Raw genomic sequence first — 23,118 nt, 5'->3', positions numbered from 1 at the left:
CTGAGTGCACGTGGCTGAAGGGAGACTCTGTCTGCCCTCCTCCCTGAGACCCCAGGACCCGCTCCACATGTGCCCCCACTGGACAGCCTTCCATCAGGGCCGCTCTGTCTCCAGAGAAGAGGGAGACAGCAAATGCAATCGTGTCCTCGCAGCGAAGCAGCCAGGGCTCAGCTCGCCAGGATTTTAAATAGTCCCTGAGCCCCGAGGCTGCAGAAGTCACGGCGGTGACGGGCAGGTGCTGCACAGGGCCAGGCGGGGGCTGGGACCCGCCCCCAGCACCGACACCCCCCAGGCAAAGAAGGGTGTCCACCCTCACGGGGCAAGGGACTCAGCCCCTTCCCCAGCCTGCACTCACTTGGTCTCGAGCGATCTGCATGGGTGGAAGGGCGTTCCTCCTGCCTGTTTGAGGCAGAGGGTGCTGAGGAGGGAGGGGCAGGCGGCTGCCCCTGGACCCTGTGCAGGGCACGGGCCTCCTGTCCGGCTGGGCTCACGGGCGCAACATGCATGCCCGTGGCGCCCTGGCTGGATGAGGCTGGAGCCCCCGTGGGAGGGGCACTCTGATCTGCCACGGATGCAGGGGGCCTTTGCGGGGCTGGGCCAGCCCAGGGTTCCCGCTCGGTCCCTAAGTCAGCTCCTGACCGTCTCAGGCCAGCAGGTTCCAGAAGGTGCTCTGGGGAGAGGGCCAGGCCTCTGTCACGGCCAAACGGATGCGTGGCAGGCACCTGTGAGCCCGACCTCCGAGACACACCCACCTGCCTGCCTCTCAGCACATCCAGGCCGCCAGGGCAGGTCCCTGGACTCTCACCCAGCACCCCGCCTCTCCTCCCACAGCAGCCAGACCAATCCCAACAAAGGAGGGGGCACACCAAGGGCCCCCTGCCCGTCACACCGAGTGTGGAGACACAGCCCTCAAGGCCTGACCTCGCCATGCCCCCTCCCCTCGCTCACGCTGTTCCAGCCTCACTGGGGTCTGGCCCGCAGGGACATTCCGCTCTTCTCAAAGGCATCAGGCACTCCCTGCCTCGGGGCCTTTGCACTGGCTGTTCCCCTGCCTGGACCGCTGTTCCCGTCTTACATCTCAGCCCGCTCCATGCCTTCACCACTCCAGGGTCTTTGCTCAATGCCACCTTCCAAGGAGGCCCCCACCGCTCCACCGAATTAAAACCACGCCCCGCTCCGCACAGCATTCCTAACCCCTTACTCAGCGCTTTCGCAGCGCCAACCTGCCGCGGCTTTCCCTGTGCTGCCTTCCTCCCACGTCGGTGCCCAGGCTCTGTGGGCGCACAGGGTACTTGGCTGCTTTGCCGGCTATGCTCCCCGAGTGCCGACACGTGCACCAGACCAACAGGGTCGGTGAGGCCCGCCGGCCCTGGAGTGGGGCTTCTGACGTGCGCCACCCCCAATGAACACCCTGCCTGCCCCACACCTAACCCGCGATGGCCCCCGTCCCTTCGCGGAGGCCGAGCCAGAGTCCTGAGCTGAGTCACCGGCCAGTCCCTCCCCTAGTCCGCTCTGTGGCACCCATGCCCTCTATTTGTCCCCAAGTCCTGCCGACTCCACGTGAATGGTATCCACTTGAGTTGTGTGACGTGGCAGCCTCTGCATACCCCAAAAATCAAACCCTCAAAGCGTCCTGATAAGAAGTGGCCAGACCAAACCATTGCGACCAGCACGATACACCGTCCTCCAGTGAACGACTGGACAGAAGCAAGCAGAGCATGCACCGTCCTGAGCCAGAGAACATCACTCCTTCCTGGTCCTGAAGAGAAGTGACACATGCCAGACCCCAAGGGGGTCTTCCTCATCCGAGCCAGAGCCCTGGTGAGCCAAAGGCACGTTTACGGGGGAACCCCGGGCGCTGACAGGCACGCTGGCCTCAGGTTTTCAGGGCACCAGCTAGACCTGGTCATCGAAGTGCAACCCTGCAGATGCTAGAGCTCTGTCCTGGCCAGCCCTCAGCTCTGGATGCCCAGGGCGGCCTGCCCCAGGGACACAGGGCACTGGCCCACCCTCAGCAGCCCCGAACACCTCTTCCTCACCACAGTGCTCGCCCAGTGGGAGCTCCAAGTCCCACCACCCAGGAACCCCCTCTCTCGGGGAAGCTTCTGTCCATCAGCCAGGATCGGACACTCCAGAGTCAGCCCTCAGCTGCACACGGGGATTCGAGAGCACGCGCAGACCCTGGGCCACGTGCAGATCGAGGGTCAGGCGGGCCCCATGCACACCACTGCTGCTCCCCGACCGTTCAGAGTTCCCGGGACGTTCCGTGAGAATCAGGAGTGCGGCCAGTGCTCTGGGCAGACGCTCCTGATCCGGCCTCCCTCTCCCAGAGATTCTCACGAAGGAAGCAAGGCCAATACGCAGAGGTGCGTGCAAGGAATTCCACGGCTGTGTTGTATCTGATTGTAGAAACTTGGAAATAATCTAAATGCCTGTCAGCAAGGGACTGATTTACATAAATCACACATCAATATGATGGAAACTAATGGAAACAACGTTAAGTGGGGGGAAGGTCTGGCCCGAGGGAAGTTCTTGTGATAAACAGTGGGAGGACCTTTCCGGCTGACGGGAGTTTAATACAGTCTGCGAAGCCAGTCAGTGACGCGGAGTGAGAAGCCGGAACAGCCCCAGCCCTGCCGTCCACCGCAGGCCCTGCCGTCCACCGCAGGTATCGGCTCACAGGGGAAGACTGTCCGGAGCTCCAGGTGGATTCCGAAGGCTGGGGCGCTCGCCCCCACCTTCTCCCAAGAGCCTGGGCAGACAGCACCCACCCGTCCCTGACTCGCTCCTGCAGGCCCGCGAGCACCCTCCCACAGGACCACGCGGCTGGGGGCGCGTGCCAACACCCACGACGGCACGGGGCCGCCTCCCACCGAGGGCTGGAGCGCACGGCCAGGGACGACCTGAGGCCGGCGGCCAAGCCTCTGTCAGGCTCACAGCCCGCGTCGCCCAGCTCAAGAAAGGATGCTCTCGCGTGGCCAAACTGCCCGTCCCTGGAGGTGTACAAGCCGCAGCAGGGCAGACACCTGCTGGAGGCGGGGCAGAAGGACCCCTGCCACTGACGGGTGCCGTCTGCACAGTCGGTACACGGAGACGGCCTTCAAAACGCCATCGGCTCGTGAAAAGCGCTTTCTAAGCGCGGTCTCCAGTTCTCTGACCGACAGGGCCCCGCCTGCAGGTCCCGGCAGTGAGAGGTGGGAGGGGCAGGGGGGTCAGGGTCACCCGCCCTGCCTGCTGGAGGGGCCCCCTGCGGACACCACCCATGGCCGAGCTGTAAACGCTCCTGAAGGGGCTTCTGGGCCCGGGGGAAGGGGCTTCTGGGCCCGGGGGAAGGGGCCCGGCTCCAAGGCTGAGATGCCACATCCCCACTCCAGCTGGTGGGTGAGTCAGGCAGGGGGCCCTCGGCCACACGGACGTCTCTAATTATGGCCTGTGAGGTCATGAATGACTTTTCTTAAGAAAAACGCTAGTCTGAGGCAGCTGTGGGCAGAAGCAGAGACCCGCTGCTCACCCCCAGCACTGACGATGCCGATAACAGAAATAATGTTTACAGAGTCAGGGCTGCTTACTCCCCGCGACCGCTGACACACCTCCCAGGCACAGAGAGGCTAGCCTGCCCCGAGACACGCAGCTCACAAGTGAGGTCAGAGCCCACACTCACACCCGCTGTGCCTGAATAGCTCGCTCTCTCTCTCTCTCTCTCTCTCTCACACACACACACACACACACACATGCACAGCAACGCTCCCTGTAAAGCCTCAGGGTGTGCGAGTGCTGTATTGGGCGATTAACCTACATGGCCTGTGACCCAACCGCCACCCCGGGACCAGGGCGCGCTGGGCCACTGTCCCTTCCACAGACGAGGAGCGTGGGGTGTGAAGCTGAGCTGCTGGGTCACGGGTGCAGGGGACTGGATCCCCATCGGACGCACCTGCCACCTGGCAGCAGAGAGGAAGCGTGTGCCCCTGGGGGCAGGGCTGGGGTCCAGGGCCTGGGATCCTGGGGTCGTGTGTGGTCATGACATAAACCAGCCTGGGGTATGTGGCGCCAGCGGTGGTCACATCGTCTGGAAAAGCCACTGTCTTCTGAGTGGGCCAGCCCCACGCGGAGGGAGAGCCATCTGCAGGCCTGTCTGTGGTCAGATGTCCACACCAGAGCCGCCTCCACACTCCCAGCAGAGTGCCCAGGCCCGAGCAACACAGCCTCCCAGACACATGCGCTCCCTCCCACCTCCGCCACACTCTGTTCAGGGTTTCTGATTCCCAGAAAGGGAGGTTCAAGCCAGAGTCAACAGGAGACTTCACAAGCCTTCCCTCCCAACCCCCTGCTGGGGCTCCTGCGGCTCTGTGGTCACATTAGCAGAGGTCTATCACCCAGGATGGGGAGGGGACGGGTCCTGCTCTGCACTAGGTTCTGGGTGACAGATGCAGACAGACCAGGGCAGGGTCTGAAGGGGAGGGAGGGTGGGAAGGGACTGGTGGCCGTGTCCCCCATCGAGGGACCACAGGAGCAGAGATGTGGTGAAGGTAGCGTGGCTTCAGGAGGCAGAGCGTCAGCCGCTCAGCACCTGGCGGTGGTGGGGGGCTGCCTCAGGGAGTGCGGGCATTCCCGCAGGGTCTGGAAAACCAGTCCTCAGGGACCGAGCTGGCTTGTGGTGGGTCACGCCCCACGTACAGTCAGCCGGCGTGCCACAACGCAAGCTAAGTTCACATTTATAATCCCTGACGTGACCCCATTGAGAAGACCTGGCTCCCCCGCCCTCTGCTGATGGGAGAACGGAGACTTGGGTTCGGGGTGTGCCCAAGGTCGCAGAGCTCAGACCACAGCCAGGTTTCAAGGGCAGGTCACCTTCCCAGGCTTTCGACTCTGTGAGACGTGCCTGGGCCTGGAGGCAGCCCCCTCCCCGAGGGCTGGCCTGGCCCCGAGAACCAGTGGACAAGGACACAGAGGGCTGATCTGAAGGGAGAGGTGAGTGTGTAAAGGGACACAGAGCTGGTGTGCCAGCAAGGAGGGGGCGGAGCGGGCTTCCCCGGGGACCCCGGAGGCTGCTCCTGCATCAGTCACCCACACCCGCCTCCAGGGAGGCCTAAGACATCACAGCCGGGACTGCAGCTGGTAAGCAGTCCTCAGGATGGACGCCTGGCTGGCTACCGAAGGGACTGATGGGCCCCAGGGGACACTGAACCCTGGCCATCGTGGGGGGGAGGAACTGCGGACCTCATGTCCTCAGGGAGATGCTGGGCACCTTCGCTGGTGGGCAGGTCCGGTAGAAGGACCTCAGGATGGGTGGATGCAGAGGCAACAAGGGCCTCTGGTGAGGGCTCAGGGCCTCCAGGCCCTGCTGAGGGACTGGGGTAGGCTGGAGCCGCAGCCGTCCAAACAGCCACCTGAACACCAGCGTGATTTCTGCTCAGCCAGCGAGGAGCACTGTCTCAAAGCTGAGGGAGCGGACGAGACTTCTGGACAGTTGAGGCCACCCTAAGGGCTTGGTGGGGGTCGGGAGGGTCTGGCTTTCACCCAGGTCCCCAGATGGCTTTAATGGGGATACACAGCGATCAGACAGGAGCCGAAAGAACCCGTGTCCGGCCTGGGCACGCTGTCTCTGCTGCCTGGTGGGCCCCTGGAATGCGAGCCCCCACCCCTGCCCGCCACCCCCTCTTGGCCGACAGTGACTCCATCCTTCCAGCCGCTCCAGTTCCTCTCGGGCCGCTCTTGGCAACTGTCTTGCTCACACTCTGCATATCATCCGTCAGCAAAGCAGGCTCTGCCACCCTCGAGAGCGCCAGCATCGGACCACTCGGTGACCCCCTCACCATGTTGGGGCCAGCTTGGCCCGTGCGGCCCCTGCCTCATTGCTGGGTTCCGGCCCCGCCCACCACACCCCCGCCTCCCCCATTCAGCAGCTGGGACCTGTCGAGACACAACTTGGACCAGGTCCCTCGCCCGCTTGCTGCCCTCCCGGGGCTCAGGGCCAAGTCCTCCCGTGAGCCGGAAGGCTCTGCAGGACGGTCCCCACGCCCTGACGTGCTCCCACCAAGTCCTCCCGTGAGCCGGAAGCTCTGCGGGATGGCCCCCACGCCCTGACGCGCTCCCACCACAAGGCCTTTGCACATGCTTCCGCTCTGCTGGGCTCTTCCCAGACGGCTGCCCGGCTCGCCCCTCGCCTCCTCCCGCTCTCTGCTCAAAGGCCACCCGAGTGTCAGGGAGCCCCAGCCCCGCCTCCCTCCCGGCTGCACCTCTGCAGTGCCAGCCGCTGTCTGGTCTGGCACCCGGAGGCACGCACACTCCCAGCCACTGCGAACCGTGTTAGAAGGGCCCAGACTCCCAGGGACTGTGCTGTCTGCCACACGGACCCCAGGTCTGTGCAGCGGGACCCGGGCCGGGCGGGCATGGACTTATGGGAGATGGTCTCGGCCCTGGGCCAGGGGATGGTGGGGTTTCGGAGCCACAGAGACTGGAACCCACCCGAACTTACACCTCTATGCAGAAAACCCACACAAACATGACTCAGAATTGTCTAGAAACAGGGTTTCTAAAGGCAACCAGAAGCTTTTCTACCTCCCCAGCATAACCTTCAGGGTCTAGGAGGACAAGGACCCTCTGGCCGGGCACTGCCACCCCTCCCTCAGGGTGCCCAGCGGGCAGAATCAAGGTACCTGGAGAGTGGCCCCCAACCCGGGCTGTTCCCCAGACTCTTCGGGGAGATTCGGCAGCCAATTCCTGCCTGACTCAGGAGCTCCCCGGAATTCAAAGGGTCAGCCAGCACTATGGCCCCAGAAACTGGACTTCTAAAAGAGTCCTGGCCAGTCGTGACCTGTGGGCCGTCTGGAATCCCAATGACCTGGCCAGGCACCTCCCGTTGGATGCAGAGGAAACTGAGGCCCGGGAGGAGAGGCCAGCCAGCCCCCTCCCCGCCCGCCGCCCCCAAGTCCCGCCTCTGGACGCCCACCCCCCTGAGTCCTGCCCACGTGGCTCCGTTGGGTCTACATAGAGCAGTGGTCACTGTCTTCCTCTCATTCCTTACATTAGAACTAGGTGCCAGGAATGCTCATTCATCCCGATTCTGGCTTCTCTTTGATAAAATGAGTAGAGAACATACTTCCGGGCGGCATCCATTGCTGAGCTGAGTGGTGGTCGCCAGCCCTGGGTGGACACCCGCCTGCCTGTCCCGTGGGCACCGGGGCCGGGCCTGCTTCACCGATGCCAAGGGTGCAGAGCCTCAGCCACAGTCCAAGTCCCCAGGGGTGCCGCCCCCCGGGCTGAGCCTGGTTTCACACCAGCGAATGGTCCTCACCGCCCCAGGGCTGTGCGCACAGCAAGTGCTCGGCCTGCAAACCCAGGCCCGGCCAGGGTCCTGCCGCAACGGCCCGCGATTCGCAAGAAACACCACCTCTATGGAAGCCAGGCTCCACAGCCGAGACTGGGACGGCCGAAAGTAACAAACAAAGCGTTTAAAGAGGAGAGTGACTGAAGAGGCCCGCCAGTTTTATCGTCGCTCGAGGTTTTCTCAGGACCTGCACAGTCTCATTCACCAAACCACAGTTGCGGGCGGCGGGCTGCACAGGGACCACCGTGGAGACACGAAACCCGGGAGCCCACTGGGAGATCTGACCTCCCCAGGAGCCCCCTGACAACCCTCTCCCCCAGGCTGGCCACTCCGGTCCGTGAATGTTCACTGAAGCCAGCTCTGTGGCACAGCCAGGTCAGGGCCAGAGACGCGGGGGACGCTATGTCGACGGCTGGTATCAGGAACAGTAACAGAGATGCAGGGGACGCTACGTCGATGGCTGGCATCAGCAACAGAAATGGAGATGCGCCAGGCACCGCAGGCTGGCGTGCAGAGCCCAGGCCCCAGCGCCTGAGGCGGGAAGCGCTGTCTGGGCCCCGGGAGGGACCCTGGGCAGTGATGGAGGGCTCTTCTCTGCTCAGGACCCCCGTTTCTTGAGGCTGAGCAGAGGAGGTGGGGTCCACCGTGGCACAAGGCCGGTGGGCCATGCCTGGGGCTGCAGGAACCCAAGGGTTTGGGACCCCAAAAGGCTCGATGAGGAGGGGGTGCTGGACCCCAGCACTGGGGCAAGGCCAGGGAAGGGTCCCGGGTTCAGCTGGGGCGGTGGTCGGGGGGGACAGCAGTGGTGTTCTGGAAAGGCACTTCCATCCTTCCTTGCAGCGACCCTCAGCAACCTTCGGTGACAAGAGGCCTGTGCTGGCTGTGACGGGGGAAGGGGAGAGCGGCTGGACCGCGGGCCAGTGACAGGCCGGAGTAGGGAGATGCCGATGCCTGTCCATGGGTCCTGGAAGACACCCTGGGGGGCTGGGAGGGGCAGAGGCCACTGAGTAGCTGGGAAGGCCAAGAATGGGGGTGCTGGTGGGAGGGGAACGCTGGCTGGTGGGGTCGGGGGAGGAGGGCGGGGCAGCGGGAAGCGGAAGGGCCCCCCCGCAGCCGTCCAGCCACTGCCCTCCATGCCACGCAGGCACAGCTCGCTGGCCTGACTGCCCCATCTGCTCTGGGGCGAGGACTGCGGCCGCTGCCCCGAGGTCTGTCCTGCTGGGGACGAGGCCCAGCCCCGCTCCGCCTCCTGGGCTTCGGCACCAGCGCTAATTACGGGCACAGAGGCCTCCAGGAGCGGCTTTTGTACACGTATAAAAATACAGGACTTAGAACAATGGACTCTTCTGAGTGAGAGACTATTTTTAGAGCCCCGCTCCCTGCACTAGCATCCAGCAATTCCCCGTTTGTCAGCTGCTGCTGGCGAGATGGGCCGCAAGCCTACCGTGAGAAGTACAATGTTGGGATGCCCGCGCCGTGTGGCGTGGGGCGCTGCCCCGGGTCCCAGGGGCCCGTAGGGCAGTCACCACCCCACAGAGTCCCAACGTGAGCCGGTGAGAGACTGCATGGGGGGCCTGGCCCCCTGCCTGAGCCTCAGCTTTGCCACCGCGGGGCATGGATCAGGGGACAGGGCGCCAGGGCGAGGAGTCCTGCAGACGGCCGGGAACCCTTCCAGGGGGCTGGGGCCGCGCCCTTCCTCAGACAGGCCTGTTCTCTCCAGTGCACGGCCAGAGGGGAGGAACACGCGTCCGCTGGGCCTCCAGGCCCTTGCCCCGGCCTGCCAGCCTGCTTCCAAGTCACCCTTCCGGCCCCCGGGAGGGGGCGGCTCCAGCGTCTCTGGCACAGGCTTTGCTCAGAACATAAAGAAGGTCTGTCTGTCCGCCTGCTAGAGCCAGGCCGGACCTTCCTGCGGCTCGCGTTGAGTCACTCCCATCAAAATAGCCCTGACAGCCGGAGGGTCAGAGGTCAGCCCCGAGAGGCCACAGTCAGGACACGCATGGCGGGGCCCGGGGCCCGGAGCGTGGCCAGCATGGGGCGTGAGGGTCACCCTGGGAGGAGGGGTGGGGAAGGGGGTCCTGCAGCTACTGCGCCGTCTCCCCACGCCTCCACCGCCGCCCGCCCCCCACTCTGCACTGTGGGCTGGGAGCCTGAAGGCCTGCTCTGCTGCATCTCCACCTCGGAAAGCCGGCTCCAGTAGCAGGGGGAAGGGTGCACACACCCTGCTCAGGCCCCCGGGGCTGGGGACAGGGCTCAGCGAACTCAGAGAGCCCTCGCTGCACGAGTGAACGGCGATGCTACGCGAGCGATGCTGCCCGTGACCAGGGGCTCGATGGACCCGTCTGTCCACTCAGCGCATGCCGAAATGCTAAGGATGAGGTCCACAGGCGAGTGGGGTCCGGAGCTGGCCCGGGACACTCCCACCCTCCCTCCCAGGGCAGGGCCTGGGACCCCGAACACCCGACCTCTAGGATCTTTGGGCGGCAACCCCATCCCTGGCACGGCACCCAGGTCACCTCGCTGCTCTTGCCCACAGCCAGGCTCCCTCCTTGCCTGTTTACAGCAAGCAGGGGCACAGGGCCCTGTGGGCAGACAGGCTCTCTGGGTCCCAGCCGGCAGGTAGGGCCTCTATGGTCTACTGCTCTGGCCCGTGTCTGCGCTCGCCACCCAAACGGCTGCGGGTCTCGGAGGGACAGACACATGTTCTGCACCCAGAACACTGCTCTCCAGGCCTCGAGTCACAAAGCCTCTGCGGGGACACCCTGGCACGGCTCCCTGGGGGCCCCCGCCCAGCCCTGGGAGGCCCGCGGGCGGGCACCAACTGGGGCCCCGCCAGGAGGTGGGAGCCGACTCCCTCCAAGGCGGCAAACCTGTGTGTGTTCAGGCGGGCCAGATGCCAGCTGGCGGGGGAGCCCCGGGGCTCTGGGTGGGAGCTGGCGCACACAGCCTGCCGTCGAGCCTGGCCAGGGCCTCCGCTGGCGCGGTGCTGCGCACACAGCATCACCATCAGTCCCGGGGGCCCCGATCAGCCTGGGGCTCCCACCCCACACACCGGGGGGCCGAGCAGCAGGCCAGGGGCCAGGCCTGCATCCCGGGAGAACCGGGCTTCTGACGCCAGCCCTGCGGCCAAGCGTGGAGACGGGCTGTGAGAAAGCCCTTTATCCTCCCCAGTGCCATCTGGGCCGGGACCGAAGCAAGGGTGGGGCCCAGCCAGCTGGGACCCTGGCGTCAGCCCCGGAGGCCTGGCGCCCACTTGGCGTCTCCTCATGGGCCGATGAGAAGGCAGAGCTCTCGGGGGGACGGGGCTCCCCATGAGGGGGCTCACAGGGTCTCAGCACAGAGCTCCAGATGGGCCCCCGAGGATCAGGCCCTGTGGGCGCACATTCCCGCGTGGGGATGGCCACGCCCACAGGGGCTCCCTCTCCGCTGGTCACAGTCCCACCGCTCCCTGCGGCCCGACCACACCCACGGGCTCCGGGCCTTACGCCACCCTCCTGCCGGTCGCGTCCGTTTCACGGGCTTGCCGAGGACCAGCACCCGCGACCGACTCAGAGCAGAAGTCAGGTCTGCAGCCAGGGGCCGGCCGTCCTCAGGGAGCCCGACTTAGGACACCAAGTCCCCGGGGCAGGGACCCGGAATTCCCACAGCTCCGTGTGGCCCTGCCTTCCGCCCTGCCGCGCCCTCCAACAGCTAGAATTTGAGGGTCCCCGACGTGGCGCCATCACACGGATATGACCACAATGCCGTGGTCGTCGTGGCCACCGAGCGTCGACTCACCAGACACGCTCCCTCCTCCGTTTCACAGGGAGAGTGGTGGTTTCGTCACTCACTCGTGTCCGACTCTTGCGACCCCATGGACTGTAGCCCGCCAGGCTCCTCTGTCTGTGGGATTCTCCAGGCAAGGATACTGAGTGGGTTGCCATTCCCTTCTCCAGGGGATCTTCCAGATCCAGGAATCGAACCCGGGTCTCTTGCCTTGCAGGCAGATTCTTTACTGACTGAGCTATGAGGGAAGTCCTAAAAAGCATCCATCTGACCCCAGACGCCCAGGACACCCTGGGGTGTGCCCACCCAGGACAGCCCCCTGCACCCCTTCGTGTGGGGAATGCTGCTCTGAAGCTCAGGAAGTGCCGCATGGAGCGTGGGGCCCGGGCTCGGGGGTAGGCCGGATGGGGTCAAGCTCCAGCCGCCCCACTGCTGGGCTGAGCGACCCCGGGAAGGTGGCCTCCCTGCTCTGGGCCTCCACGGCCTCCTTGAAGCAATGGACATCAGTCCTGCCACCAACCACTCAGCAGGCACATGGGGACCGCATGAGGATCCACTGTGCCAACTGCTAGCGCCCAGGTGAGCGCGGCGCTGTTTCGGCTCTGCACATGGGAGACGAGGGCTCGGCGGACAGCCTGTGAGGGTCTGTCGAGGCCAGAAAGAGACGTGGGACACGTGATTCCAGGCCAGGCCCAGCCTCGGCACGTGCGGGGAGCCAGGACCCCGGTGTCATGCACAGAGCCCCGTCCTCTCAGCCTGCCCTCGGCTCGCCTGAGCGCTGGGACCTCTGCTCCCCTCGCCGCGTCTCAAGTGCAGATGGCATCACCCCTCCCTGTCCGTGTGTCTCACCAGCCACTGCTTCCCGCCCGCTCTCTGCCAAGACCCTCGGCCCCCGGCGAAGCCAGGGTGGCCCTTGTTGATTCTGACTCTTTGCATCAGGAGGACTCGAGCTTCCGACGCCAGGGCACACTTGGAAAGAGTTTTCCAAACACACACACACATACACGCACGGCCAAAAATCCTCCCGGCTGAGCCAAATTAAATACAGAGGCCTCTAGTTATTTCCATACACGCAGAAGGGACTTAAAGAAAGCAGCTCTCTGTGGCAGGCTCCGGCAGACAGGGCCGGGCCGGGCCCCAGGGACGCCCGACAGGGCAGGGAGGAGGCACCGGCTGGGAAGACGGGCTTCGGGAGAGCGGGCGGGCGGAGAGCAGCCCCGTCACGCAGGCGGCCCACCCTGTCGGCCGGGACCCGGCGTGGGGCCCGCTCAGGGCCCGGGACACTGTCGGCCCAGCCAGACGGGGCCCCCGAGCTGCCTTACCAGCCCCCCACCACCACAAAGCCCTGTCAACCCGCAAATCCTCCAGGTCCTTGCCAACTTAAAATCTTTGTCAGGGTCGCGACTCCTGGGGGCCGGCGCCCACACCCGCCCCCACAGGGCCCTGTCCCCCATGTGTTGTGGCCTCTGGAGGTGTCCACGGCCCTCCTGGGAGGCTGGGTGCCCACAGTGGAGGGGGCATTGCCAGCAAGAGGCCTCAGGACCCCACTGACCCCGGGAGGCGCACGTCTGTCACCCTGGAGGGCGGCTTGGAAACTCGGCACAGGTGAGCACGACGCTCAGGGCTCCTGTACACCTGCCTCCCCTCTGACACTCCCTGGGGCAGGACTGCGCAGACACCCTGTCATCATACCCCAGGGGCCAGCGGTCAGCAAGAGCTCATGCTCAGAGCTGGAGGTGACACCCGCCCGAGGCAGGGGCCCTCTTGCCTGCCCGTTTACTTGATGGAGAAACTGAGGCACTGAGGGGATGTAACTTAGCGGGGGAGAGGGGAGCAGACCGAGAATGCCCCCGGTCACAGCGCTTGATGCCCCCGCCTCCACTGTCGTGGGGGAGGGGCCCGCCTGCCTTGTCTGACCCTGACCCCCTCCCGCCTGCCTCCCAGGACCTGAATCTGCGGTGTGCCGACGGGCCCGCCATATGTAGCCCCCCGGCGAGGGCCTGGGGGGTCAGGACGCTGCCCCTCGACCTCCCACAGCAGCACAGAGCCCCGCCCGTCTGGCGCCTGGCAGGCAGGAGCTGCGTGCCCTGAGGCAGGCGGGTAGGCCCCTCTGTGCCTCAGCTTCTCAGCCATGAGACGGGGTGTCGTGCAGTCCACACGGCCGCCCTGAGGGCCACACGGCAACACCCAGAGGCCCTCGCAAGCCTCAGAGACAGGCGTCGGAGCAGGGGACCCACGACCTGCGGAGGGAAGGGGGCGCTGACCGCGCGGCTCTCTGGCTGGGTCGTGTGTGTGGTGGGGTCCGGGCTGACCGCCACCTCTGGGGTGGGAGTGTGGGGAGGGGGATGGACTCAGGAAGGGGGTCGTGCATATGTGTGTAGGGGGGTCCGGGATGACCCCCGCCTCTGGGGTGGGCAGGTGGGGAGGGGGACGGATGCAGGTGCCAGGTCAGGAGCTGCAGGACAGATGGACAGAACGCACAAAAGCCGCCCAGGCAGCACCCAGGGGAGCCTGGTCTCCCACGCCAGACAGAAGGTGCTTGGAGGCCGTGGGTCAGGCCGCCCAGGGGCCGGGCGAGAGGAGGGGCCCATGTGTCTGGGGGGAGACAGGGGCGCAGGGGGCCTCGGGGCAGCAGGCAGGGCCCCGCGGGGACGGGGAACAGAGAGCCCCGGTCCTGTCTGAGGCCTGACCGGAGGGCTGGCTCTGCCCCGCGGGGTGGGCGTCACTCGGGCCCCAAGGCAGGGATGCCAGCCAGGCTCTGGGTCCCCAGGCTGGGCCACTGGAGGGACCCGCCCGGGGAACAGAGCTCCGCCGCCAGAGACGAGGCCGAACACACAACAGCCCCTCGAGTTAACATCCGCACGGCGTCTGGGATCTGCCTAATCCAGGGGCGAGGAAGCAAAAGTGCCCCTGGGGGCCATGACGCCCTTTGCATACGCTTGGGGGGTTTCCATGGTGAAGACTTTAACACAGTGCTAGGAATCTGCTGTCCACATCGAGGCCTGTCTAACTTTCTGGGCCATTTGGCCGTTTTTACTGAGGAAGAAAAAAAAGTAACAAACCCAGCACGTTTAATTTATGACTCTGAGAAAGTTGAGGGCCAGAGGGAACACAGAGCCTGGGTCTGCACGGCTGAGCCTGCCCCGGGCGGGCGCACAGCACAGGGGGAAAGCACTTCCCGGTCACTTCCTCCCTGTGCCTGGCCCTGTCTCTGGCTGGGAGGCGTGGTGGTGTGAGAACTGGACGCATTTCCCCCTGGGCCTGACCGGGGCCTACACGGGGAAGTCAGACCAGGTAATAAGAACCCGGAAGCGGGTGGCCTTTCCTAATCGCAGGCTACCAGCCCAGCAACCCCACTCCTACGGCCCCGGGGATCCAGAGGACACGTCTCACCCCCAGGTGACCTCATGGCGTGGCAAACATGCTTTTGAGACACAAGGCCACTCTGGCCAGAGCTTCGAGGGTGCCATGTCCGCAGAGCGGGCTCTCCGCGCGTCCCCGTGCGGCGGCTGGGCTGGTGTCCGAGCCCCAGGTGGCGGGTCCTGCTCCTCGCCCACACCCCCTTCCTGCGTCTCCCCTCTCCCCACTGTAGAGAGCTCAAGCCCCGTCTCCCCCAACCACGTCAGAGAGGGAGGAAGATACACCCTAACCAGAAGACCAGACCTATGCAGTGCAAAGCCTGACTACGTGATTTTCATTTTCCTCACCTCAGTCTCCTCGTCTGTGAAATGGAACCAATACCAGCCACTTCACAAGGCTCTTGGACGGTCAGAGAGGCCAGGGGTGTGCAAGGTTCAAAGGCCACCCGAACGTCAGACACTGTCCTTTGTATCCTGTAGCTGGTTTCAAGCGTGGCTCAAACCTCTGTTAATTCCAGACCCACCAGAGCCAGGTGAGGGTGCCCTCCCTGACTGCAAGTCCTGGGCACCGGTGGGGCTTTGCCCAGCCTCGAGGGGCCGCTTCCCCGTCCCATGGCCGACGTCACCTAGCTCTGCTGAGGCCCTGGACACAACACGGTCTAGCCTGTGTGGGAGGTGCAGCCCTCAGCTGCGAGCGGGAGGGCGAGCACACACGCCACAGCCCACGACCGGGCCCTCCTCACCCGGGCTGCCCTCGGGGCCCCCAGTCAATGCCGCTGCGCAGCACGAGCAGCCCCGGGTCGGCCCGCGGCCAAAACGAGGGGCCACCCGTTCCCGGCTGGGAACAGCGTCCTGGAGCCCCGGGCTCTGCAGAGACTCAGAGGCGACCGCCCACCACTCTGTGCAGACTAACTCATCTAAGGAGTGCCTCCCGGCACGCACCTTTTACAAATGGGGGAACCGAGGCACAGCAAGGCTAAGGAACGTGCCCCCGATCACAGAGTCTACAGCATCTGCCTCCTAGCTGCTGGCCCCAGCCCCCTCCCTCAACAAATGACCCTGTGTCCCGCGGCTCTTCACCCACAGAGGGGGATGCCCAGGCCCAGAAAGGGGATGTGACGCGACACCCAGCTCCCGGGGAGGCCCCTTCTCTGAAATAGTCAGGGTCAAGAACGGCCCTGACCGTGGCCGTAGCTCACACGTACTGAGCTCTTACTATGATGTGATAAGGCAGCGTTTTCAAGGTTTCCCTCGGAGAAATGCGTCCAGTTCTCACACCACCATGCCTCCCAGCCAGAGACAGGGTCAGGCACAGGGAGGAAGTGCTCACTTTGGCATGCAGACAGACACCCACGCTGCCCAGACCACGGGCCGTTCCGGGGAACCCGAACCAGGAGGCTCCCCGCTGAGGCTTTTTTCAAAGTTTCCGGTTTTCTTACTGGCCCTTGTCTCCTCCCACGGGATGGAACTCAGCAGCCCACACGCACGTGTGTCCCCCAGTGACCTCGAAGGCTGTGGGCCTGGGCTTCCTCACCACGTGGAGGCCGACTGTGTTTACACTGATCCCTCGGCATGTTGGGGGACAGTCAGCTTTTGTCCCCGAGACCCCACGCCACACCGAGACTGGCCTGGAGCAAGTGTGCTACCCGCAGAGAGCGGCAAGTCATAGGGAGCAAGGGCCTCGTCTGGCTGGCATCCCGCTGGAGTGTCTGGGGTCTGCGGTGTCCGGCAAGACACCAGGAGGACAGACAGAGTTTGTTATCTGCCTGCCAGCCAGCTGGCACGTTCGGGAACGCCTTGGGAATCCCCATAGCAGGGGCTACTAGACTCCTGTTCTGTGCTGTCGGGAACACACGAAAGGTTCCATTTGCGATGTGACTTGTTTTGCTGAAGATTACTGAGTCCCAGAGGAAGCACAGCCTGGCTGTGAAGAGCGCAGACCTTGGGGTCAGGCAGGCAGAGACCACATCTCAGCTGCTGGACTTACTGGCTGGTGACCTGGGCAAGTCACGTAACCCTCCCCCAACTGAAAAAGAGGCACAGAAGATGCTCTTTCTCAAAAACTGCTTTGAGAACTAAGTCCTTCTCTAAGTTCACCAAACAGCAACCGTTGCTGTTGTTTTTATTATTATTACAACAACCTTGGAACAAAGAGGAAAAAACAAGGCCGTCATAGCTTCCCCATCTATGCACGGAGGGAGGGGACCCTGGCTGTGGCTCCACACCTGGGCCTGAAGTTCACAATGAACTATCTCCATGTCAGGAAGCTGCAAACCAAGGAAATAAAATGGAAAGAACAGTTCTTTCCATCAAGGAGCAGAGAAGCTCCAGCCAAGTACGAAGAAGGCATTAAAAGCTATTAGAGTCATCACTTCATGGCAAACAGAAGGGGGAGAAGTGGAAGCAGTGACAGATTTTATTTCCTTGGGCTCCAAAATCACTGCAGATGGTGACTGCAGCCATGAAATTAAAAGACGCTTGCTCCTTGGGAGAAAAGCTATGACCAACCTAGACAGTGTATTAAAAAGCAGAGACATCACTTTGCCCACAAAGGTCCATCTAGTCAGAGCTGTGGTTTTCTCCAGTCGTCGTGTACGGATGTGAGAGCTGGACCATAAAGGATGAGCACCAAAGAATTGACACTTTCAAACTGTGGTGCTGGAAAAGACTCTCAGAGTCCCTTGGATTGCAACAAGAGCAAACCAGTCAATCCTAAAGGAAATCAACCCTGAATATTCATTGGAAAGACTGATGCTGAAGCTCCAATACTTCAGCCACCTGATGAGAAGAGCCGACTCACTGGAAAAGACCCTGATGATAGGAAAGATGGAAAGCAGGAGGAGAAGCGGGCGACAGGGGATGAGATAGTTAGACAGCATCACGGACTCAATGGACGTGAATCTGAGCAGACTCTGGGAAGCAGTGAAGAACAGGGAAGCCTGGCGTGCTGCAGTCCGTGGGGTTGCAAGGAGTCAGACTCACTGAGCAACTGAGCAACAGCAAAGAGAGCAACTAGGTGGTTCAGCCCCCATGCAGACTCCAGAAACCAGCCTTCAGCCCAGACACCAGCAAGAGAACGAGCAGAGGGGAGCACGTGGCGATGGGGCGGAAGGCTGCCAGCAGGCCGAGCCGCCCAAGCCCCACGAGGCATCCGGGCCCACGTCACGGGTGAGAAGGCAAGGCTCAGACAGGGGAGGTGACACGCCGAAAGCCACGCGGCTGGAAAGAGTCAGGTTCTGTGAAACCTGGAGGCCTGGGCGCTGGGCCGCACGGCTTCACGCCAGTCATCAGTTCCCCTACGCTGAGCCCGGGGCCTGGCAGAGGCAGGTCTCGGTAACGGTTTGGTGAGTAAATAAAGGATCACAGGAAGCGCGACGTGGCTGTCCCAAGGCTGCACACGTCTCTCCAGAGAACAAGCCCCCCGGGGCCTGGGAGCGTGTGTGTCCACCGGCACATGGTCGGTGCCCTGCAAGAGCTTTGGCCCCAGGCTTGGGGGGCACATGCTCAACTCAGGTGCAGCCACGGCAGACGGAAGGCACCAGGCCACATCCTCCTCCACGATCACCGCCAGCTTCCCCTCACGCAGTGGGAACAGCCAGATACTCTAAGGCCAGACCAATTAATTCTTCAAGAGCCGTAACGACCTTTAAACTCGTTACCGTTTGCTTTTGAGGACCAGTGACCAACCCCACTGAACAGCCTCTGGACAGACACACACACACAGTCCAGGGGACCCAGGCCACCTCCAAGTCCATGACCCCTGTGTTGCCTCTGGGCTTATTACCAGGTGGATTTTCCACATGTCATCACAATGCAGAGGAAATTTACAAAAGAGGAAGGAAGAAAAGCCCGCAGGTCCCGGGTGGTTGGAAGATCCGGGCGCTGACCCGGGTGACCGTGCGTCTGACGGAGGCCAGGGCGGCCAGCCCGGCGAGGGCTCCCAGACCCGCTGGGAGGGCCTCGGGCCCCTCCGTGAAGCAGCGGCACCATCTCCTGTCACGGCCGGGGAAACTGAGGCTCACGGGGTATGGAAACTTGCGTGACTTCACAGAGCTGAGCTGGGGTTTGCAATCAAGTCTGTCTGCCTCTCTGAGCCCCTCTTTCCTAATGCCCTGAGCTGCCCTGGACTCACGGATTCGCCCGGCAAACCGCAATCCCACGTTCCACAGAGCCCAGCCAGGTAACACCGCACACACATGCACCCGGAGCTCTCGGGGCCCAGTCCAAACTCCTCGAGAAAGACCTATTTGTCCAGCCTCACACCGTCTGACTGTGCAGCCGGCAGCCTGTCCATGTTTCTGAACCAAAGCTGTGTAAATATTAGCACAACCAGCTCAGAGTCCGACTTCCCTGAGTAAAGGCCCGAGAACAGCGGCAGGGCGGGCAGGGATGCTGCGCAGGCCACCATCAGAACATGTGGGTTTACTCTGGGCTCACCCTGGAAGACTCTGGTCAGGACCCTGGCCCCCCTGCCTCATTGTGTCCATGTAGAAAGGGAGGGCAGGAGAAGCTTAGAGCACAGAGTGCCCAGGACAGGTTCCCGGCGTGCTGCTGGCCGGGATGGTGGTCATCCCATGGCCGTGGTTACGGCCATTCCAGGATGGGTGGTCTTGGACCTGTTACACACTGGGGGTGTCCCGAGGCCTCTGGAGCCTGCTGGGTCCCCTCTGGGCCACCGGGAAGGACTCTGGGTCGGGGGCAAGCTGGCTAAGCCTCCCCAGGCCAGGGCAGAGCTGACCCTCTCCCACCCTCCCCCCGGGCACTCAGCAGCAAATGGGCCCCACCTGCTCAGAGGCCCAAGGAGGCGCTGTGCTCTGGGCCTGAGCAGAGGCCTAGGAGCAGCTGCTTGTCACCAGCTCTGACCGCAAATGGGCCCCAGCGGGCCTCCCTGCAGCTGGAAGATTCAGACTGGCTGTGCGGAGGGCCTGCCAGTGGGAAGGGAAGGGACCGGGAGACATGCAGGAGAGGTGGTGTTGCATCCCAGCAGGAAGGGCGAGGCTGGACAAGTCCTTGCAGACAGGCAGACCCCTCAGGACAACGATTCTGAGCTGTGCTCATGGCTGTGTCCCCTGGCCTGTGCTCCCACAAGGACAGTGGCTCCAGGCTGTGCTCAATGACTCAGAGCAGGGCCTGTACGCGGCTGGCACTCAACAAACCGCGGAGCCGTGATGCTGACCACAGGAGGCGCACCCCCAGCGTGCTGCCGGGCGATACGGGGACATGGGACAGCAAGGAGAGCGATGCATACGAGTGCGGGGCGGACAGCTGTGTGTGGCAGCCGCACGTGTAGCCGCACGTGTAGGATGTGAATATCATGGACCTCCCCCGCTTCTCGGACTGCTGCCACCGACTCCAGACAGCTGGCCCTGCAGCTGCAGCCGGCCCGGTCTCCGCCCCAGACGCAAGGAGCGATGGGTCCTTGGGAACCGCACCCCCACAACCCCACGTAGAGCCTCCAGCCCAGGGACTGGTGGGGGGGCGCGGGGGGCGGAGGGGGACACATGTGCATTCTCAGTGCAACTGCCAGACACGAGCTGCAGAATTTCTGAACTCAGAGATCAGACGGCTGCAGGTGGGTCCCCCCTCCCAGGACGCCTGACACAAGCCAGAACCGTTTGTCAACAAATACCCTCCGGCCCCGAGCCCTGCTCCTCGAGGGGCCTGCAGACAGCTCCGGGGCAGCTGTGCTGGCGGGCAGAGCGAAGAAATCAATATTCCCAGCACACATACACACTCTCCCCCTCTCTCCGTAAACACAGGCCGGCAGATGCTCAGCCAGCCACCCACCCACAGGCCCCCGGAGCAGATCAGGGATGGTCTCCGGGACACACACTCATCCCCTCTGACTCCATCGCTGACCACACCAGACACACGTCGACAGAAACCCCCAACCCCGTGGCTCAGTCACGGCCACGCAGAACCCCACCTCCGGGCTCCAGCCGCCCCGGCGCACGCCCAGGTGCCTGGCCAGAGCGCCCCAGCGCACCTGCGCAGCCCCGCGGGCTCTCCCCCGGGGTCCGCCCGACACAGGCCCCGGTCCGGCAGCAACAGGCCTGCAGCCAGGCGCGGCACAGACCCCCGCTGGCCGCACTTCCCCAGGCAGCACCGGACACCCACTCCCAGCGGTCCCTCACGGCACTCGCCCGCGCGGGCTCCCGTCCGACAGTCACGGGGGCGCGCGAGCTCACCTTGCCCCGCGGTCCCGGGCCCCGCACGCCCTCTCGCACCCTCCCGGCCCGGTCCTCACCCGCTGTCAAGCTCCAGCTCCAGCAGGGACTGCGTCCGCTCCGAGTTGCAGTGCAGGCACCACATGGCGGCCGCGGCGGGAGCTGGCGGGGCCGGGCGCGCGGGACCCGGGCCGACACCCGACCGCCCGCGCCCGGCCTGCCCGCCACGCGACCAGCTTGGGTCGCCCGGCCCAGCGCCCGCAGGTCCCCGCCGCTCCCGGCCCCAGGTCCGAGCCCCAGGCCGGCAGAGCCCGCCCCGCCGCCGCCCGCCAGGCGCAGCGCTAGGCCGGGCCGGAGGAATGTGGCCGGGGCGCGGGAGGGGCCGCGGGGGGCGGGGCTGTGGGGGAGGGGTGAGGGGTGAGGGGCGGGGCCGCGGGGGAGGGGCGAGGCGGCGCGCCGGGGGCGGGGCGAAGCGGCAGGGGGCGGGGCCTGAGCAGGGGCGGGATTCGCCCGCGGCAGCATTCCCCGCCCTAGCCATGGGCCCTCCCCTGGGAGGACTACTCACTGGCTCCAAGACGCGGCCCACTAGCAGACATATGTCCCTTCCGAGCGTGTGAGCACAACAGATACAAAATCCCCAAACCAGCCAACTGTAGCCTACTCTGCCAACGGCGCCAAGCCCTGCCAATCCTGACTCTGGCCTCGGTTTATAAAACGGGGCTCGCGCTTTCCCAGATGGTGTGGCTCTGGGCTCTAACTCCCCTGCCCCAGAGACAAGAGAGAGGGTGCCCACCCCCCCAGTCTGAGGACACCCTTTGGGGGGCTTTCTGATGAGGATCTGATGGAAGCAGCTTCTTTCTCCCTAAGCCCTCCAGACCCTCTGCCCTCCCCCCACCCACAGAACAACGTCCAGACCCCCAGGCAAACTTAAAGTGATCCTAACTAGCATTTTAGAGGTTTTTACTGATATTTGGTCCTCAGTTACAACACTGTGATGCAGTTACTACTGGTCCCGCTTGTCAAAAGGGGAAACTGAGGCTCAGTTTAACTGGGTTAAAGAAGAGGCTCTCCCTCCCCCTCACGGCTCTCTTCGATGAGCCGTGTGGCATGTCGTTCTCAGTTGGCACATCTCTGTTTTCTGTCCTTGGGCACCTTAAGGCAGGCACAGTGCGTGGCCCTGGCACTTGTGGAATGCTCAGATGTGGTTGGGAGACTCCTCAAGCAGACAGACAGGAGCAGAGCCCCACCTCCCCAGGGCCGCCCCATCCTCAGGTGCCTCTCCTGGAGGGCCAGGCAGCTGGCAGGCCTGCAGGGGCGGAAGCCGTGGGAAGCCACGCTTGCAGGGGCTTCTTCACGTGCCCTTTTGAATCTTGCATTTGCAGGGGGGCCAACGAGGAGTGTTATTCCCAGATGGGGACCTGGGGCGGGTGAGGAACAGTGGAGGAGGAGGGCTGGGCTGGCTCAGCCTGCAGCTCGGCAAGGGGCAGGCCCCAGGGCTCCCAGGCAAGAGGCTGGGCAGCAATGCACAGCCCATCTCCACAGCCCTCCTCTTCACTTCTGATGTTTTCTTTGATACATTAAAAATAAATGAAGACAGAATGGGAGAAACTGTTTTCAAATTATGCATCTGATAAGGTCTAGTATGTGAAAAAGCTGGCTTGAAACTCAACATTCAAAAAACTAACATCATGGCATCCAATCCTATCACTTCATGGCAAATAAAAAGGGGAAATGTGGAAGCAGTGGCAGACTTTATTTTCTTGGGCTTCAAAATCACTGCAGACGGTGACTGCAGCCATGAAGTTAAAAGACGCTTGCTCCCTGGAAGAAAAGCTATGACAAACCTAGAGAGCATATTACAAAGCAGAGACATCACTTTGCTGACAAAGGTCCATACAGTCAGAGCTATGGTTTTTCCAGTAGTCATGTATAGATGTGAGAGTTGGACCATGAAGAAGGCTGAGTGCTGAAGAATTATGCTTTCCAGCTATAGTGCTGGAGAAGACTCTTGAGAGTCCCTTGGACTGTAAGGAGATCAGATCAGTCAATCCTAAAGGAAGTCAACCCTGAATATTCATTGGAAGGACTGATGCTGAAGCTGAAGCTTCAATAATTTGGCCACCTAATGGGAAGAGCCGACTCATTGGAAAAGACCCTGATTCTGGGAAAGATTGAAGACAGAAGGAAAAGAGGGCGGCAGAGGATGAGATGGTTAGATAGCATCACCGACTCAATGAACAATGAATTCATTTGTTCAATAAATTTGAGCAAACTCAGGGAGATAGTGGAGGACAGAGGAGCCTGGCGGGCTGCAGTCCACGGGGTCACAAAGAGCTGGACATGACTTAGCGACTGAACAACAGCAACAACAATCCATGTTAGATAAAGGATGGTTACAACTCAACAATAAAATGGCAAATAACCCAATTAAAAAAATGGGCAAAGGGGATTTCCCTGGTGGTGCAGTGGATAAGAATCCGCCTGCCAAGACAGGAGACACAGG

At 63.2% G+C, this 23,118-nt stretch overlaps 1 protein-coding gene across 11 annotated transcripts in view; it reads right to left on the bottom strand.

Annotated features, from left to right (window-relative positions):
* Positions 1–23,118, bottom strand: part of IQSEC1 (IQ motif and Sec7 domain ArfGEF 1) — a 142,125-nt gene that overhangs the window by 31,183 nt on the left and 87,824 nt on the right. For 2 of the 11 annotated variants that reach the window (XM_070776995.1, XM_070777000.1), the window contains exon 1: positions 20,696–20,859. The exons of 8 other annotated variants lie outside the window; for them this stretch is intronic. In XM_070776995.1, coding sequence (XP_070633096.1) covers positions 20,696–20,760 — 65 coding nt within the window. In that variant the 5' untranslated portion in view covers positions 20,761–20,859. Of the gene's footprint in view, positions 1–20,695; positions 20,863–23,118 lie in introns of those variants that run through there. One more of the 11 variants, XM_070776997.1, reaches the window with a different exon arrangement.

The sequence above is a fragment of the Bos indicus genome, chromosome 22 (genome assembly GCF_029378745.1).
Source record: "Bos indicus isolate NIAB-ARS_2022 breed Sahiwal x Tharparkar chromosome 22, NIAB-ARS_B.indTharparkar_mat_pri_1.0, whole genome shotgun sequence".
Lineage (NCBI taxonomy): Eukaryota > Metazoa > Chordata > Mammalia > Artiodactyla > Bovidae > Bos > Bos indicus.
This window is presented reverse-complemented; position numbering and strand designations above follow the sequence as displayed.